Source organism: Sceloporus occidentalis, unplaced genomic scaffold, assembly GCF_023333645.1.
Source record: "Sceloporus occidentalis isolate IW3139 unplaced genomic scaffold, rSceOcc1.0.p SCAF_4, whole genome shotgun sequence".
NCBI lineage: Eukaryota > Metazoa > Chordata > Lepidosauria > Squamata > Phrynosomatidae > Sceloporus > Sceloporus occidentalis.
The window spans coordinates 28,189,740-28,209,133 of record NW_028316984.1 but is presented as its reverse complement, the minus strand read 5'-3'; the positions used below and the strand labels follow the sequence as shown (position 1 = coordinate 28,209,133).

Sequence of the window (19,394 nt, the reverse complement as noted above, 5' to 3'; positions counted from 1 at the left end):
TTTTGAAGAATAACCCATTGCTAGTCAAGGAATGTGTTGCATTATTTGCCATTGGTGGATGGCTTTAATTTCCTTTTAAATTACTTTTTAAGAGAAAAATATTTAAAAATATAAAAATATTCAGTCCTTCCAAATGACCATTCAAATCTGCTTTCTGAGTAATGAGTAAATGTTACTTCCACATTTAAAAACACAGACAGTGCTGGTGGCCATTACATTGCTTTTTAAAATGCATGACAATGATAATGTGTTACTTTCAAGCTGTGCTTAGAAATTATTCATTGCCCATTCCTTAAAAAACAGAAGAACTCAATATCCCCCCCTACCTGAGAATCAAGGTGAGAAAAATTACCTCAACCTGTCTCAGAAGAAGCAGGAGCCACTATCTACCTGCCCCTATACAGGAACAGAGGAAAGCTATAGTGTTTTTTTTAATATGGCTATAGAGGGGGAAAGTGCCATAGAGCTGAATGGGTGTGGGGGCAAGATAGCCAAGGACTGCTTACCCCCATCCACTTTTTTCAATTTGTACCTTTATGGATTTTATTTATACTCATTGAATTTAATGGCTTGATATGGCGCCATTTCATTCATTAGGAAAAGATTAAGAGGTTCAGAAGTGTGAAATTCTTCACATGGCTTGGACTATAATCCAAATGGAAGAAAAACCCAAGGAATTGACAGTGTAGTCTCTCCTTTTAGGCAGACTCCTGTGAGCCCCAATGTTCTTCTTTTGAGCTTGACTCAAGAGAACTTATCCAACCTTGTTTAATCTTACATTCCCCACATAACCAATTGGGCAAGTGGCTATTTGCAAGGTCTATTGTCAGATTAATCTCAACCATCTTTCCCTTTACTCCTTATGAATTTTACTCATCTTTGTTTGTTTGTTTCCTTTGTCTCCTAAAGTGTTGGGCAGCCTTTCCAAGGAGCTTACCTCGAAATCAGCAAGAACCCCAAGTATAAGAAACTGAAAGATGCTGTGGAGGAAAAAATTATTATTGCTGAAGTAGTAAACAAAATTAATAGAGCAAATGGAAAGGTAAAAATGTTTATGGGCAGTGGGGTAAGATCTTAATATACAGGTACATTCACTTCAACTAAAGTATATTCCGAAATATTGTTGTTCTGGATTCTTTTCTCGTACATGAGAGAGACAAAACTTTTTGCTAAACTTCTCAGTGTGAATAGTTTGCAAGGGCTGATGAATTCTAATAATATTGCATGGCCAATGGCAAGTCCCACCAACAAAACACACTATGCATGGTTGGAATGAAAAAGACCACAACTGTTTATTGATTATAGCTGCAGTTATGTTGGCACATGCATGGGATTGGATCCAGGCATTGGCCAGCCCGCCTGCTGCCCAATGAGCCCAACTTCTGTCCCCCACTGGAAGACAGAAGTAGGGCAGTGGGGAACTGCCTGACTGGAAGCACTGCCTGGTGAGAACCCCTTTCCTTCCCCTTTGGGTGTGCATACCAGAAATGTATCAGTCCCTGACTTGGCAACCCATTTCTGCTGCACTCTCTGGACCGGACCCCTGTCCCAAGCCTTTCCAGGGATCTACCAACATTCCCAGATCCAGATCCCATCATGTACTGCCCTGAGAGTTGCGAAAAAGCATGATAGAAACATGGAACAATAACAGCTGCCACAGAGCTACACACCCAGTACAATGCAACAGAGAGTGGGAGGGCATGGAGGCAGGAACTAACAAGGAACTGATCCCGTCCGACTGGGGTGGCATGCAGAAATGCATTTTTGCCTGACTGGAGTGCAGACTGCAAGCAGTTCTTCCATCTGAATAGAACAGCCTCAAGCAAGGGCTCAAACCCTATTGGTTATAATCAGTGGTACAGAGCAGCTAATGAGGTCTGGGTGCCGCTTGAACTCCACTGACTGCAGGTTACCACCAACACTGGCTCCTTCTAGGGCTGCACAGCCCTTTGAGAAGAAGACAGTGGCTGGTGGCCATGGACAGCTGCCCAAGATCTGCTGCCACTCCAACCTCGCAACACGGCCATGGGTGAGCACACACTGCCTCCTTAAGCTTGTAGTGTGATGTATAACTAATTCTCATTACACCGAATGGTATGTTTGGAATAGCTGTTCTTGTAGGTGATGGAATGTTTTAAACCAGATACATCAGTCAGACTTGCTCTGCCTCATAATATTGTCATAACCGGTGATAAATCATTCCCATTTTATAGACAGGGAATTCAGCCTGAAAGGTAAAGCTGTTACAGTATAGTAAAGCTGTTACAGTATATTCATGGAACATTATGGGTCACTTCTTTATTCAGTGAGACTTAAAATGTTTGTGCGGGCCTGAAGAGGTGTTGATTCCTTAGCAGATACTCTGCCTGATAGTTCCAGAAATAATCCCTCTCCTTCTTCCTCAGTGCAGTGCTAGGATATTCTTGCTCACAAAAAATAATGTCCTCCTTGCTGATCAGAAATCAGGACAAATCAAATCAGAGGTCCCTCTGGGGGATGTCACCAAAGTATCCATGAGCTCTCAGAATGATGGCTTCTTTGCTGTGCATCTCAAAGAGGTAAGTATAAAATCTTGGGTGATAAAAATGGCCATTCATTACCAATGTTGCCATTTTCTTAATTGGAACCATCACAGAATAAAAGGAAAACATCCTTAGCATCTATCTGCATACCTAACAGTGTGCATAATGGTCAGCTTCCCCTCATTTATTCTTCTTAACATCCTAGTTTACTTTTCTGTACCAGGGATCCGGAGCAGCTGGAAAAGGGGATTTCCTGTTCAGCAGTGAACATCTTATTGAAATGGCCACCAAACTTTACCGCACTGCGCTTAGCCAAACCAAGCAGAAGCTCAACATTGAAATTTCTGATGAGTATGTTTTGCTTTTTCTCTACTGTAAGCAGTTTCCATAAAAAATCTTCGAAGTAATTTGAAATGGAAGGATTAAAACATGTGGCAGTAACATCCTATCTGAAAATAAATAATAATATGAAGTGTGAAACACAACAGCTACTGAGTAAAAGATTGCCACAAAGAACCAGTGAAAGCACATGAACATAGCAAAGTCTGTCTATAAAAACTGTAAAAAGGCAAAGTGTGTGTGTCACCACACAGAAATTCCTACTGTATTCCCTCATTTCTCCACCAAGCCTGGGTAGGATTGTAAGCCAAGCAGCCAGGATTCGGATTTCTCCCAAGTCCAGGACAGTTTCTCAGAGGAACTGCCTGTGTCTCATTATTCCCTTATCCAGCTCAACCTTCTAATTATCTTTAGAACTTGTCCTGTAACCTCTGCTCTCTGTTAGATGCACATCTATATTTTCAAATGCATACAGTCTTTGGAATTTCATTCTTCATAGACTCAACTTCATCTTAACAACTTTACTGGCATCAGAAATGTTTGGAACATAATTGATTCCACTGCATGAGCAATTTTATTGAATAAAAGGTGATAAAATCTGGCTCCCTGGTAATCTTAGTGTGTGTTCTTGTAAAATGGAGCCTTACACATTCCATTACTTTCTCACTAATTTATTGCTATAGAATTACTTGCTTGCAGGAGGGTCTGGAAGAAATGGAGACTTGTGAATTTCTAGATGACTTATTTTTGGCATAAGCTGAAATGTCAGTGGTAGTATTTGGAGGTGGGCCCTATTTTTTCATATAATGAAATAGGGTATTCAGTTTACTAAAAATATAGCTGTTGATAGCCTTTGCCTCCAGAAGGATGAGACAACACACATATCCTTAACTAAAATAAAAATTGATTGTACTTGATAAGTATCTAGCACACTGGGCATGATATCTTTATGTGCTGTCTTGAATTCCTAAAGACTCCTATGCAAAAGTCCAACTTCCACACATAAAAATAATTACATGTAGGAAATCACGTATGCTTCGTATCTATGTCGTCACATGTGAGAAGTTTATGTCTATTTAAATTCTTGGGAGTTCATATGTACCAGAGGCAAAGCAGATATAAGAGCATTCCTCGCTCATTTAGAAAACCGTATTTGAAATGAAGCAACTTCAGTAATTTTTGTGTGATATTACCCTGTTGGCTTTCTGCTTATTGATGCTGATGGCTAGACTATGATGATGGTCTAGGCCTGTTTTAGCTGTTAATACTGTGAACTTTCCGCAAAGGACAAAATGTGTATTATTAGCAGGAGAATGTGACCCTCTCAGTCTCCAGGCTGAGCGTTACTCTGTGGCATATTGCTCTTTTGGTCTCACTTTTAAGTGCCCTTAAGAATCATTAGATTTTCCTTTTTATAGCAATAGCAAGTAGCAAGTACATTTCTGTACCGCTTATCAGTGCACTTAAGTACTCCCTAAGCAGTTTGCAAAGTGTAAGCTAATTGTGCCCAGCAGTCTGGGTACTCATTTTAGCGACCTTGAAAGGATGCAAGCCTGAGTTGAGCTTGAGCCGTTCTGCTGTTATTGAACTCGCAACCTTATGGTTTTTGAGTGAGTGGCTGCAGTACAGGCATTTAACCACTGCACTACCAGGGCGCTTTTTGGTAGAGCAAAACTAAAAAATCGCAAGCAGTGCCATATATATATATATATATATATAGGCTAGGGCAGTGATGGTGAACCTTTTAGTGGCCAAGTGCCCAAACTGCAATTCAAAACCCACTTATTTATTGCAAAGTGCCATGTCCCTCTGGCTTTCTAGCAACAAACACTGGCAAACTCTGTGCTGGGGCAACGGCATATGTGCCCACAGAGAGGGCTCTGAGTGCCAGCTCTGGCACGTGTGCCATAGGTTCGTCATCATTGGGCTAGGGAATGTGTGGCTGTTTGAAGCTTTACATTGAACTCCCAACTATATCTGGGAGGGACCACTGATCTACAAGTTTCATAAAAGGAACTCAGAAAATAGAGTTAGGTAATTGTAGAATTCACTCCTTATCCATAAAAGGCTTTGGAAGTCTCTTGTCTGAAACAGTGGAGCAGAAACCGGCTTTGCCCAATCTAATGTCTTCCAGATGTTTTAATTTTTTATTCCTGTCAACCCTAGCCAGCAAGGCCAATGAAATGTCATTCAAGATATATGGAAAGTACCAAGTTCAGAGTAGTGAATAAAGACATCATGAGTTAGCATCCCTTGTTCCTAAGGCAGAGCTGGTGGCCGCTGAAGAAGGTTCCAAACTGGGCAACGGCTTTTTCTCCAGAAGACTCCAGCTTTTGTCAATTTTTCCATTTAGTGTGATTGTAACAATCACCTTCTCTGAGCACTTTTAAAAATGGAGCATGAGTAAAGATGACTTTAAGTGTTGCCCACTCCAGCTCTAGGTTATTCACTTTGCATTAGGCTTTTGGAAGAACTGGGATAATCCTGCAGACCATCAGCCACAGTTTTCAGTCACTGGCTTTTTTAACTTCTGTGTGTAATTGTCACAAACAACAACACTAAGTGTAATGTTGGAATAGATTTAAAGTACTATTGGTCACTCCACTCAAAGGAAACAGTCTTAATAGTTGGTGAGTGGCATGTTGTTGGGAAGGAAAGGAGCATTTAAGTTGTGTTCTAGTAAAAATCATGAGGCTAAGGGCTTGTCAGGGACTTGAGCTGAATAACGGGAAAGAGGTACTTGGCAGAAGGTCTGAAAAGGGGAGGTTCTTTCCTCCCAGTAGCTTTGCTGCTTGCTTGATTTATGGTTTCTGGTTTAAAGCAAAAATCTTTCTGAAGTATATTTAAATCTGTTGAAAAATGTCACTTAATATATAAAATGCTGAAAAGAGACCTTGTTTCTACTAAAATGTGGTTTCCTCATGGAGCCTGTCACAGCTGAGTGATAGGATGATACTTTCTTTGTTTCTTGTTAATTGCTTTTGACCGTATTGGTGCTCCTATGGGAAATAACTGGGTGGGGAGACACATTCTAGAGTTATTAACGTAATGATTTGTTAGCAACTGGGAATTCTGCCCACCCCAAAAAATGGACAGTCTGAAGAACTGTAGAGCCAAGGAGAGAATGGGAACTTACTTCAAGAAGAGTAATAGCATTTGAAGAGGGCTGGATCAGAAACAAAATTGACTTAACTGAGAAACCACTGTGAAAATAAAGGTGATAGGAAAATGCGGCATTTTAGGTATTAAATAGTAAGTGCTTTCAAATAAATCTTAAATTATCACAGACTAGGTTTGCTAAGACTATTCCCTGGCTGTGTTCTACAAGCTGAAAATTTTAATCTAGTGAGCAAGGTCTTTCTTGGGTATTATTTTTTTAAAAAACCACACTTTTTAAAGAAACAAATATGATGTCCTTCCCATGGCTGAATAAAATCCTGAAAAATTAATTATAATGTGTCTTAAAGTTTTCCCAAGTGCGACTGTAAAACATCAACAGGAAGCTCCAAATCGTGCTAGACATAAGCATCCCAAGACCTGTTATTTAAGAGGAGAGAATTGGGTTGAAGCTTAACTTCCACACTGTATTAAATGGCATTTTTAAAATGATTAGTCTTTAGCTGGATTATGCCTTTAGCTATTCTTTTCAGGGCATGGTCTTGTGGGTAGAGCAGAGAACCATGTTGGGATGGGTCCATCCTTTGGCTTCGCTGGAAAAGAGGAGGATTGAAGGGAGGGAACACCTTGAAAAGAAAAAGGTGGGGGGAGTAGTAGTAGTAGATGATCATCATCACCATGATTATTTATTTATATAATGCCCTAAATGTACATGGTGCTTTATAAATAAAACAACACACACACTCATGTCACACCATAACATACCACCAGTACATTCACAGCATGCGCAGAGAGTTACTGCAATGCCAGTCTTTTTTTGACTTGCACCATACACAAGCAATTCAGTTTTTGCATACTAGAGTGGTTGTTACTTTTGTAGCCATTGCAATAAGATGCCAAAAGGAAATAAGCATATTCTTCTTTTTTCTTGTTTGCTTCTCAGATAACAATGCAACTTGCAATCATCAGTGAAACTGATTGGCAGTACATTCGAAACAGACAAAAGAAAGTGCTACTTCACACATAGCCCATAGTTAAGTGCTAGAGGCTCAGGTGGTTTTATAAAGGGATTAGACAATTTCATGGGAGATAAGGTTATCCATGAGTGCAGTCATAGCAGATACCAGTTGCTTGGAAACAAGGTAGATGACACTGTCACCTTACCACTTTCTAGGCTCCCCATAGGCAACTGTTTTGGCTGCTGTAAGCAACAGAATGCTGGACTAGAAACCACCAGTGGTAGTTCTTTAATAATTTTATACCCAAATAATGGTTATTTTTCGAAATTTTAAAAGCCTTCTGCCTGTAATGCCAAACTATTCAGCTTCTCAGCAGGTCTGAGTAGCTCTTAGAGTAATGCACTGACGATTTCAAGCAAAGTTACATAGCTGTCAGAGTTGGGCACAGTGTGCCAATGACCATCTGGATGAAACTTATCCACTGGGAACATCAGACATGGCCATTCCCCAAGATACAATCCTATAGCCTCCTAAGGGAGAGTGTGCTATCCTTGTGACCATGCTGGGAGTTGCAGGGGGAGGAACATCTTATAATGGTCCCTTGGACTACTCACCCATCACTTCAAACTGTAAACTGTAAGCCTATGCTTGATTATTGATGTCTGCCACCTAGTGGCTGAAAATAATACTTCTGGCAATATATACACATATAAATGAATTAAAATTAATTAATGCATTTTAAAAATGAAATGTCTTCTGGTGCATATCGCTATGGATCTCTTAATATGTATATTGGTTTCAGATGTTCAGGTTTCATTGCCTTGGAGCTATGGCTCTGATGGATGTGCATCCTTTTTCATTATTATAAATATTATTTGTCAAATATTAATATTGCTTGCTTTTTGTTATTGTTCCAGCTAAATGTGACAGTTGTAATCCTTTACTGAACCATGTGTTTTTGCATTTGCTAGGTTCCTAGTGCAGTTCAGACAAGACAAAGTCTGTGTGAAGTTTGTGCGGAGCAACCAGAAAAATGGCAATATCCCCACTTGCAAGCGAAAAAACAACAGACTTCTTGAAGTTGCTGTTCCTTAATTACACATACACATACTTTCTAATCTTAAATGGACCCAGTTCTTCATAATGGTGCAATTTTATCTGGTGGAGGGAGGGGGGAGGATTTGGCGGGGATGTGTTTGGCCAGTGGCCAACTGTTTTGGGAATCCCTTTTGAAAAGACATAAGTAACTTGTCGGCACTTGCTTTTGGCTTCATATGACAACTTATGGTTGATATATATAGGCTTTGTCTACTGAAAGCATATTATGAACAGGCAATTTTATCACAATTTTCTTTGCTTATTCTTTGTTCCTTAATGATGTGTATTGCAAATCTGTATGCTTTTATGCCATTCTTCATATTTGTTGGATTAGAATCCTCCACCTCAGGCTACATAGATTGCCAGGAACAGATTGCTTAACCATGTTCATTACACTTTTCCCCTCGTCATCATGATCTCTGGCAAAGTGCAGTCCAAAGGGTTAACAGAGACTGAAGAGTCTGGCAAAATTCTGGAACTTGAAGTAGTTACCTTTTTAAATTGCAAGCAGCATGATGCACTGTGTAATTTGAGCATTAATGGAATATAGGGCAGGAAACCCTAATTCTGCAAAGCAGAAGGAATGTTTGACTGTATATGCAGCAGTTGCATATGGTTTTTTTATTATTATTATTTGCAGTGGAAAAAATACTAGCATTTTGCCTCAGTTTTTTTAATTGATACTTTTAATGACTTTATAAGGTTAGGAAGCAGAATGAGCCCATTAAGGAAGCAAAACATATATTCAACAGTCACAAGAGCTATAAAGCCCAAGGCATATTTTTAGCTCTTTGTGGGGTTTTTCCCTTTTCTCTTAAAAATAAAATAAACAGTTAAACTCCATAACATGCATTTGGAAAGAGGCTAAGATATTTTAAACTACTAGTCAAATGAAGGGATAGAATCTTTGTTTTCCTCAAACATTGGTTATATGTGCTGTATAACGTGCAATAAAGCATTCATACAACGTGTGAAAAGTATTTATAATAACTTCTGTTGGTAATAAGGATGTTTAGGACAGCCTACATATACCTTGCTTTCAAGACTGTGTTAATTTAGAAGGGATTTGGTGGGGGGGATGTAGGCTACTATTACTTCAGTTTTAAAAAAATCATTTGGAGGGATGATGTACATAAATTTGATATTAATGATAAATAAATGTTCTAATTCTGTTCTGTTTGGTACTCTTGTATAACCATATTTTTGTATTTCAACCAGTTTTATATAAGTTTGTGTGCCTGATATGTAATGTGTACAGAAAAACACTTTACAGTCAAGAACTGCATTCTAAATTTCCAGAATACAGATTGCAATTTAAAGCCTTGTATAAACCAGGAGAATTAGCCAAAAGCATTGATTTATGGAGTGTCGTTTTCAAGTGTTTAGATGGAAGTTAGTTTAAGGAGATTGTCGAATGTGACTGCTTGATTTTGTTGATGTAAGGATGTTTTTAGATCTAGTGTAGTCTCAGTCTGATGCAAGAACTTGCCTTCGAGGAAAGGTTGCTGCACAAGATGTGAAATGCTAAAAAGCCCGAGTATAAATAAAGAAAAGCTTTGAAGTGCTTATTGCTTTGTATGAGCCTGGCTTATTTGATATCAAGAGTCTGGTGACTTCAGAGTAAAAAAATATTTAAAATTAACTATGGCAGATGCATAGACCTCATACAACACAGTACCTTTACTATATATGAACCAGGACAAATTTCTTAAATATGACACTCAGAATGTAGTGTATGTGCATGCTATGTAGTGGTGGTGGTAGTGATGATGATGACAACATTAAAAAAGACAAACAGGTTTCCTCACATTCCAGCACTTTCTTGACCATGTATCAGAACCCAGAATGAAATTGCAGATTAAAAGGCATAGCTATGCAGCTCCCCTAGGTTGGTTTCTTAATAGCTCAGGTCTCACCCTACAAGGTGCTCTCAAGTGCATTTTTTATGCCACAGCAGTGAATAGTTGTAGTTATTTCTGAGAGGAAGATCAACTATTGCTGAGGGACAATTTTATAGGTAGGATGTGTACATAACCAAAATAGCACTGCTAGGGTCAGCTGGCTGGGGAGAGGAACCTGAAATTTGCAAGAGTATGAAACAGTGGCCTGAAAAAAAGGAGCAAGAGGTAAATCAGAAGAACCTAATGAGCTCTGAGTATGGTGAGATGAGTGTTTCTGGACCCAAAAATAAAGAGAATAATACAGTACTAGAATTTGGGGTTATCCAGTGAAACTAATGGTGTGAGATTAAGGGCAGACAAAAGGAGATGCTTCACACAGGCCATAAACTATGCAATTTGTATCTATAAGATGTGGGAATGTCTACCAGCCTAGATTGATTTAAATGGGTGTTAGATTCATGGAGGAAAAGGCTATGAATAGCTGCTCATAATGATGGCTATTCACAGGTATAGTCATGGAGGCCAATAAAAAGTATACCTCCCAATGAGATTTTCCTTCAGTCCCCAACTTTCTAACATTGGAGAGAGATACTGAGAATGGTTCTCACTTAAGACAGATTTTTGCTATGTTTGCATTCCCTGGTAACTTTCCCGCCCCCTCCCCTCTTTTTTTTTTATGCCTAAACTGTATTTCTAAATGCTCAACTTAAGTTTTTGGCTACTGCAGTGCTAGATATTTGGAGACTGGAGGAAAATTTCATCACAGGGTCTGAACTCATTGGCATGGGTAATGCCCTCATTTTTCCCTCCCCCAGCTACACTCTCAATATTACTTCCAGCATCAAAGGCAGCATGCCTTGTATACCAGTGGTATTATTGAGCTCACGTTCCAATTGTGGGTTTATTTTGTTGACAACTGTAGAAAGAGGGCTACTTGGTTACATAGGCTTTTTGCTTGATCCTGTAGGGTTCTTGTGAAATATACACACACATTCACACACAAACATGCATACACACTGAAAGCAGGTGGGAGAGAAGGAGAAATGGGGTGAAGCATCCTGGAAGAAGGTAGGGCTGACTGACTGGAAGTCTGAACAGGGACATGCCCCTCTGTAACATTTCTTATAAGTCCTACTTGTCTAAATCAACTGATTTAGGACTGAAGCCCAAATATGATACTTGAAAATGGAAAGCATGCTCAGTTGAACCTAGAGGTATGTAAATGAACAAAGGATGGAATATACATTCATATGAAAAAGGGACAATTCCCACCCACCCAAGAAATAACCTGATGCAGGCTGAGTAAGTCCAATTGCTTCTGGCAATAGGATGTTGAGTATCCATTGGAAAAGAGGAGTGTGAAATTGGAGGAATGGAGGAGAGTGGATAGACTGATCTAGCCCTTCGCAGGCCATATCATCCTGGAGGAAGATGTGGATGGTTGCCTGGCTAGCACAGTGATCAGGACCACAAAGGCTGTGAGGATATGTTACCATGTTTTCTTCCAAGTCCTGCTTATTTTGCATTTTTTGGGTCACACATTTCTTAGTACTGCTTTCAATGGCACTTCACATGCCATTATCTTCAATACCTTTGCCATTATATGCTGGACACACAGAGGGGTTCTTCTTCAGCAAGAATGACCGAAAGCTTTGGAATACATTCTAGCAAAGAGAAAAACAGCTTCATAATAACCCTTAAATCAAAAACATCAATTTTGTGTATGGAATTGAACAGTTGAAGCTTACTGTTCTTCCTAGAGAAGAAATGTTTTATTGCTCTGTGCCTTCATATTGTTCTCTCTTTGTTGCTTAGGTTATGATAAAGGATGCTTTCACCAAGACTGCTTCCAGATAATACATTTTAGCTTGTTAGTTTCTGTGATTCAGGTTGTAAACATCCAAGATTGATTCTGCATTTCCAGATATCAGGTATGGGGGTTTAGTTTGCACCAGCACACTGGCAATGGAATTAATTACCTTTGTTTGGATTGCCTGCTACACACGCCTGGTAATGCTTAGAGCAATTCTGTATACACTGCTTAAACGAACAAAGGAAAATTCAGCTCTGGCTTACATCAGGGGCAGAGAACTTGAGGTTTTCCACATAATCGACTACAGTTGCCATCATCCTATTGGCTGTGGTAGCTAGAGTAATGGGAAGGGGAATCCAACAACTGGAGGACCATAGGCAGTGACATCACCAACCAGTGTGGTGTAGTCATTTGAGCATTGGACTAGGACTCGAGATGCTCAAACCACCACACTGCACTGGCTCTCTGATAGATGTATACATCGTTTTAAATGTCAACTTGCACATGTCTAGGACCTCCTGTCCCAATGGGATTTGAATGGCATGGTGGATGCATGTTGCTAGTGTGCAAATTGTAACAATAACACGCTGAAATTCAGTTGGGTTCACTGGGTCTTAAAACATACTTGCTTTTGGCTGGCTCAGAATGTGTGTGATTGCCTTCAGAGTTAATGAGTGACAAGAGAATGACCTAATGTAGTAATCAAGCCCACCTGTGACAATGATGTTCCCCTCCACAAAAGAAATACAAAACGGAGTGGGTGGGGAATAAGTATCACTCCTAGACCCACTCCCTTGATGGTGTTTTAAGCAATTCTGTTCTCAGCAAATGGGAATGTCTAAGCATACTAGTCAGGAGGCATGGCTTGAGCCCTATAGATTGCCACAGGAGTGCCATTGCCCTGCATCTTGACTAGTTGCTTCCTGTACAAAATGTCTGCAGATCGTTTGATAATCCATGGAGTTTGCATGCTTGATTTCATCGCCTCCTCTCTCATCAGTGCAACTGGAGCATGTGGGATGCTAATGGCTGGGAAAAGAGGATGGATCACTGGGGAATATTTGCAGCCCACTCTCATCCCCCTCCTTCAGAGTTAATGCAGCAAGAAAGACTACAGCTTCCCTGCTCTTTTTTGCTCCCTGACCTCAGCTACCCTCTGGGATTCCATAGGGAAAAGTCAGAGAGAGGCTTTGCCCCTGGCAACGGTCAGTACAGACTTTTTAAAGCTCAGCTACAATATGTCTGCAAGGGTTCATTTTGCTTTCCTTTCAGCATGAGGCTCTGCTGTAGCACATTCTACACTTTAGTGGGTGCACTGACGTTTGGCAGAAGAAGTGCGTTCATACAAGGAGATAAGACTTTATGCACATTTCTACTTTGCAAGATAGATGGTCAGCTTCTTCTCTCTCCAGCCACTCATCTCTACACCAACTGATGGTTCAAGTTTCCACTATCTGGTTTTGCATTGATTGTAACTTGAGTGCCATAAGTGGAGATGCTTCTGAAATTGCTCAAGATTCTTCAAGCATTGCTTTCTTTTTCTCTCATCTGAAGCTCATTAAGTCCGTGTCATTTTGCCCTGTTTTTAATTTTTAATTTCCATTTCTAAGAGCTGGAACTGCTGTATATCCTTTCAGATCCAGTTTACTGACCTTATCAACATTCCAACTGTTTTTGATGAGGCGTACAACATCTTAAATTTTGGGGCAGATTTTAACAGTATCCATGTGTTTGGTTTTCCTGTTTATGAGGGAGAATGTTACGCAGCTCACAGTCTTGGTGTTATGACAAGCATGATATGCAGGTTGTAAATACATTCATATTTGTCACAATGCTTCTGCTTTGGCCATGAAAGAATCATAACAGAAGTGCTCTACACTAAGCAGAAATAGTGTCCCTCAAAATATACCTCCATCAGGTCCTCTACAGCACTGTGACACAAAGCATTTCAGTACACTTACAGATAACAATACTTTGTAAATTATACTCTTCCAATTTATTAATAAATACAATATGACCTATCCATAAACATGCTCCTTTGGCGATCAACAAAATGAAACATAATAATTTTTATTACCAGTCCACTGTCTCTAAGCAGTGATCAACAAATAAAAGAAATACTTAAGAGCCTTAATAAAAGTACACATTGCAGCCAAGATACAAAAACACAGGAACACAGAAAAACCCACAGCCCACATAAATGTTAATAATGAGGCCAAAAATTAGTTAGATCCACAAGCCTCTAAAACAGGCCTATACTATCCTTATAAACCAGTATAGAGAATAAAACAGGGCTGCTTTGTTGTTGTGTGCCTTCAAGTCATTTCTGGCTTATGACGACTCTAAGGACCCTATCGTGGGATTTTCTTGATAGGTTTCTTCAGAGGGGGTTTGCCATTACCATCCTCTGAGGCTGAGAGAGTGTGACTTGCCCAGGGTCACCCAGTGCTTTTCCACTGCCTACCCTGCTTTATTACTGTCAGCAATAAAACTGAGGGAAGATGTGTTATCAATGTTCCCAAGAACCTTCAAATCTTATTACCCTTCCTCCCCAGAATGAAAACATGACCACAAAAGGAGAGACCCACCCCTCATTTCCAAGCATAAACCTCTAAGCATTGATCTGAGGGCACATCTCCTGTGGAGGCACATCCTCCAAACATGGATGTGGCTATTTGGTAGCTCACAACAGGCTCCTTGAGATGCGTTCCCACAGAAAAAAGCTGCCACAGGCAGACTGCTGTGCCAAAGTTTGTAAGGATGTGATTGAGGACACAAGGAAGTGATTCTTCACTAATTTTCTTCCTGAAGGGAGCAAGAAGTAATTTTTGCAATTTTCATCTCATGGTGAGAAACTCTTGGAAAACTGTGCAGTCTTCTAAGCCTAAAATTCAGGATTTAGGTCCAAAATACACTGCAGAAATAATCCAGTCTGAGACTGCTTGAACTGCCCTGGCTCAGTGCTAGGGAATCCTGAGAACTGTAGTTTGTTGTGGCACCAGAGCTCTCTGACAGAGAAGGCTGAATGTCTCACAAAACTACAGTTCCCAGAATTCTCTATCACTGAGCCAGGGGGGCCATTAAAGTGGTCTCAAACGGGATTATTTTTTGCAGTTTGTTTTGCACCTTTGTGCAAACTTTGGATGTAGTACTACTTTTCACAGAAAACAACACATTCTGTTTAAAAGTAATACTTCTGCACAGGAATTTTATCTACTGTGGTTGTCATGCCTCCTTAGATTTGAAGGTTGTTGCCTTATTCTGCCAACTATTAACTACTATTAACTATCTCACAAAACAGTTGGACTACATGATTAAAATACTCCTCATTCTTGTCTAATAGAATGTGATTTGGCCACATGCGATTCACAGGAGATTCAGCTCCCCCCCCCCCAAAAAAAAGCCCCTCTTTAAACACCATGGGAAAAGGCTTTGCAGTCCTTACCAGAATATCTGAATAAATGCACATTATTGCATGTATGGCCATCCATCTGCTTTGTGTGCAGAGACCTAGTCCAAAGCTACACCAGGCTGAGTGTTGTTGTTATTTGCATTTATAGCTCACATTTAAATTTATTATATTTATATTGTACCATTTATATCTCAGTATATTTACTATTACATTTACATCTCACCTCTCCACCATGGAGCTCAAAACAGTGCACAGTGTTCTCCACCCTACCTCTCCACTTTCTTTACAACAACCCTGTGAGGTGCACTATTGAGTGGGCATTTGAACCTTAATTTTCTCAGTCTGAGGCCAATGCTCTAACCAGTACATTACTCTGTGGTTCCTTCACTCCTCCTCACCTGTCTTTACTTACTCAGTTTGCCTAAATGAAGTTTTTCCCCCTAAAAAAGTAGCAGTTTGGTGCATATTGCTTCTTTTTTTCTTTACAGCTCAAAAACTCACTTTATCCCTCATCTTTCTTATCCTGTGTTAGTCTCTGAATACATATGCCTTATGTACATAAACAAAGAGCAGTGAAGGGGTCAGTGTTGTATTTGATGGGTCAAAATGCACCAGTGGGCCTGTGATGCATTTCAGACACAGCCCTCCAGAGTCCAAAAGAGGAGAGAAAAGAGAGTGGATTGTTTTCTAAAGCAGGATGGTTTCAAAGTATGAAAGAAAAGGAAGTCAGATGGTTACGCTAGAATCCCATCAGTCTGCCTGAAAATCAGTGAGACTTGATCCCATGCAAGTTTAGGAAATCTGTCACCCTTTGAGATGCTGTTGGACTCCAATTTCCATCATCCTCAGCAGTACCAACAAATCTGGCCAACTATGAGGTACAATAATACAATGGATTCATTACCATCTGAAGGGAGAAAGATTCACTGCTGCTGTCCCATGAGAAGGCCATTTGAACTATGCAGTTGTAACCATCGTGACATCACACCACAACGATGCCTTGTTCTATACCAACACTGAAAGATGACCCTGGATGTCAGTCTAGCATAGGAAAAAAGAATGGTGCCCTGAAGCCTTAAGCATCAACTATCACTTGAAGAGCCATTGTAATCATATTGAGCAAAGCAAGAACAGAGAGAGCAGCAAAAGAGAAGAGGAGGTGGATCAGAACTGCAGCACATGATATATTTTATTTAGAGTAATTTTTCTTTACTGAATTAAAACAAAGCCAGCTTTTGAGTGAGAGAGAGACTGTTGCCGTATGGAACGAATAGCTACAACTCAGGCACACTGCAAAGAGACGCATCTGCTTTCAAGGGTTTTACAGATTAGTATGTTTATGTGACCATTCTGGTGGGCTCATTCCTGCTGGCCCCTTTCCAACTGAAACATTTTATGTTACATCCCTCACAGGGTATAATGTTGTGGAAATGATCAGGGTTCAGAAACATACAGAATGAGGTAGAGCTTCATTTTCTGTGGAATGAAGGGGGCTTGTTTCTTTCTCAAGAAAGCCATTTAATCACATTTAAGGACTGTTTCACCAGCTTTTTAAAAAAGTTATTTGGTTAAATATATACAAAGTGAATGTGCTCATACGTGGATGGAGAATCAAGAAATGAGCAGCCAGCTCTGTTCCTCAATGACATCTCTTGAAAGGATGCTCTTTTGCTCCAGATGTTCTACATCGCAAGCAGAGAAATGTTCAGGGTTGAATTTTTGTTTGAAACTGATTGTTGATAGTCTCCCGAGACAGCTTGTGACAAACGGTATAATAAAAATGTTAAAAATAGCACCACTCTTCCCTGGTAAAGCAGCGGTTCCCACAATTCAGTGTGGTGGGAAAGTTGCTGAACTTTCTTTTGACAGAATGTGCTAGTTCTCTGCTCTTGCAACCTCCACTGATCCTCAGTTCCTTGTTTACATACATGTCTTTTTCAACCCTCTCCAAGCAATGCTCTCTTTCTCCAAAAGCAAGGGAGAAATCGTTTTAGATACATACATCCTGTAATATTGGTTGACTTGGTTTTGATTCAGTTTAGACCCTACCTTCCTCCCAGGGTTGGGAAGCAAGGTGACTTCCAACACTATCTAAAAGTTTATGATGAAACCCAATAAATTACATCTTTTAAAAATACAAATTAAATCAATTATACAAGTTAATCACCACTTAAAATTTAAAATACCCTGATTAGTAATAAAACGCATGAAGATATTTAAAGGTCCAATACATCCATTTTAAAACTTCAAACCATAAAGGACAGGCAGTCGCTGGAAGCCTGTCTGGAGAGAAAAGTCTTTGCCTCCTGATGGAAGAACTTTATAGGAAGGAAGTTCCAAAATACAGGAAGAGCCACTGATCTGGCCTTCTCCTGTGTCAGCACCAGACATGTTTCTGGCAGTGATGCAGGGCCGGCTCATCCATATAGGCGAACTAGGCAGCTGCCTAGGGTGCCAAACTGCAAGGGGCGCCAGAGAGAGAGAGAAAGAGAGAGAGAGTGGCTTTAGCCTGAGGATCATAGAATCAGGCAAGCACAGCAGCCAGAAGCACTGCCAGCCTCCGAGTAGCAGGGAGAGAGTGCTACTTGCTGAGGTTGGAAGGGGGAAGATGTTTGCTGCACTCTGCAACTCCTGGGCTGCATCCACACTGGAGAATTAACCCAGTTGGGCACTGCTTTAACTCTTTCTGGCTCAAGGCTATGGAATTCTGGGAGTTGGAGTTTGTTGTGGAGTGCAGAGTGCCTCCCTTCTCCCTCCTTCCTTCCCTGTATCTTCTTTCCTTCCCCCTTATTTCTTTCCTCCCTCCCTCCTTCCCTCCCTCCCTCCCTCCCTCCCCCTTCCTTCTTTCCTACTTTCCCCCTTCCTTCCTTCCTTCCCTCTCTCCCTCTTTCTTTCCTCCTGTCCCTCCCTCCCTCCCCTTCCTTCCTTCCTTCCTTCCTCCTTTCTTCCCTGTTCCTTCCTTCCTTCCTTTCCTCCCTCCCTGCCTCCTTCCCTCCCTCCCTCCCTCCCTCCCTCCCTCCCTCCTTCCTTCCTTCCTTCCTTCCTTCCTTCCTTCCTCTCTCCCTCTCTCTGTTGCCAAGAGAGAGACTTGTTCAGGGAAGGCTTGCCATGGCCTTCCTCTGAGGCTGAGAGAGTGTGACTCCCCCAAAGTCACCCAGTGGGTTTCCATGGCCCCAGTTCTCCCCCCCCCCCCCATAACTCCTTCCTTCTTCCCAGACTTTGGCCCTATTCCTTCCCTGTCCACCCACCTTTGCCTTCCTTCCCACTCACTCATCCCTTTCTCAGATTCCTAGATCCCCTTGTTGTTGTTGTGTGTCTTCAAGTCCTTTCTGCCCCTGGCCACCCTCTCATGGGGTTTCCTTGGCAAGGTTTGTTCAGAGGAGGCTCGCCATGGCCTTCCTCTGAGGCTGAGAGAGTGTGATGCCTCCACCCAGTAAGTTTCCATGGCCGAGCTGGGCTTTGAGCCCAGAGTCATAGTCCAATGCTCAAACAACATACTGGCTCCAACAATCCACTTTAAAAGCTTGGTCTTCTTCCCTAATGTCTTCACCACAAAGGAAGGCACCACAAAATGGAAGACATTCAAGAAAAAGGGAGGAAAGGGCTCAAGAAAAGCTCCAAACACTCCTAGAAATGTAAATGTATGCTTCTTAGTCATGTTCAAAATGGAGGATGTTTTAGAAAACCTCCTGGACAGAAGGTTGGAATGGAGGACATATCCTGGAAGAGGAAGCAGTCTGCCCTGCCCTGAGGTGAACCTATCATGGGGTTTTCTTGGCAATATGAGTTCAGAGAAGCTTTGCCATGGCCTTCCTCTGAGGCTGAGAGAGTGTGGCTTGCTCACTCTTGGTGTTATTATTATTATTATAGTTTATTTCTAAAGTGCTATAAATGGTGTGCCTACTATGTGTCTTTTCTTTCTCGCCCTGGAGCCATTCCCATCCTTGTTTCATAGGCCGCATCTACACTGTACAAATAATGCAATTTGATACCACTTTAACTGCCCTGGCCCATTGCTATGGAATCCTGGGATTCAGATTTTTGGAGGAGATTTTGCTTTCTCAGTCAGTGGAGCCACAACAAACTACAAATCCCAGGGCTCCATAACATGGAAGCAGCAGGATGACCAGATGTCCTCTTTTTCTGGGGCATATCTTACATTTAAGTCTTCTGTCCAGGAGGAATTCCAAAAATGTCCTCCCTTTTGAGCATCACTAAGACACATGGATTTAT

At 40.9% G+C, this 19,394-nt stretch overlaps 1 protein-coding gene across 6 annotated transcripts in view; it reads left to right on the top strand.

Annotated features, from left to right (window-relative positions):
- MYO1B (myosin IB) overlaps positions 1 to 9,603 on the top strand; it is a 156,565-nt gene extending 146,962 nt beyond the window's left edge. For 5 of the 6 annotated variants that reach the window (XM_089519562.1, XM_089519561.1, XM_089519564.1 and 2 more), the window contains 4 exons: positions 910 to 1,042; positions 2,406 to 2,558; positions 2,746 to 2,873; positions 7,909 to 9,603. In XM_089519562.1, the coding sequence (XP_089375688.1) occupies positions 910 to 1,042; positions 2,406 to 2,558; positions 2,746 to 2,873; positions 7,909 to 8,032 (538 nt within the window). In that variant the 3' untranslated portion in view covers positions 8,033 to 9,603. Of the gene's footprint in view, positions 1 to 909; positions 1,043 to 2,405; positions 2,559 to 2,745; positions 2,874 to 7,908 lie in introns of those variants that run through there. The other variant, XM_089519565.1, reaches the window with a different exon arrangement.
- Positions 9,604 to 19,394: the final 9,791 nt, after the last annotated feature.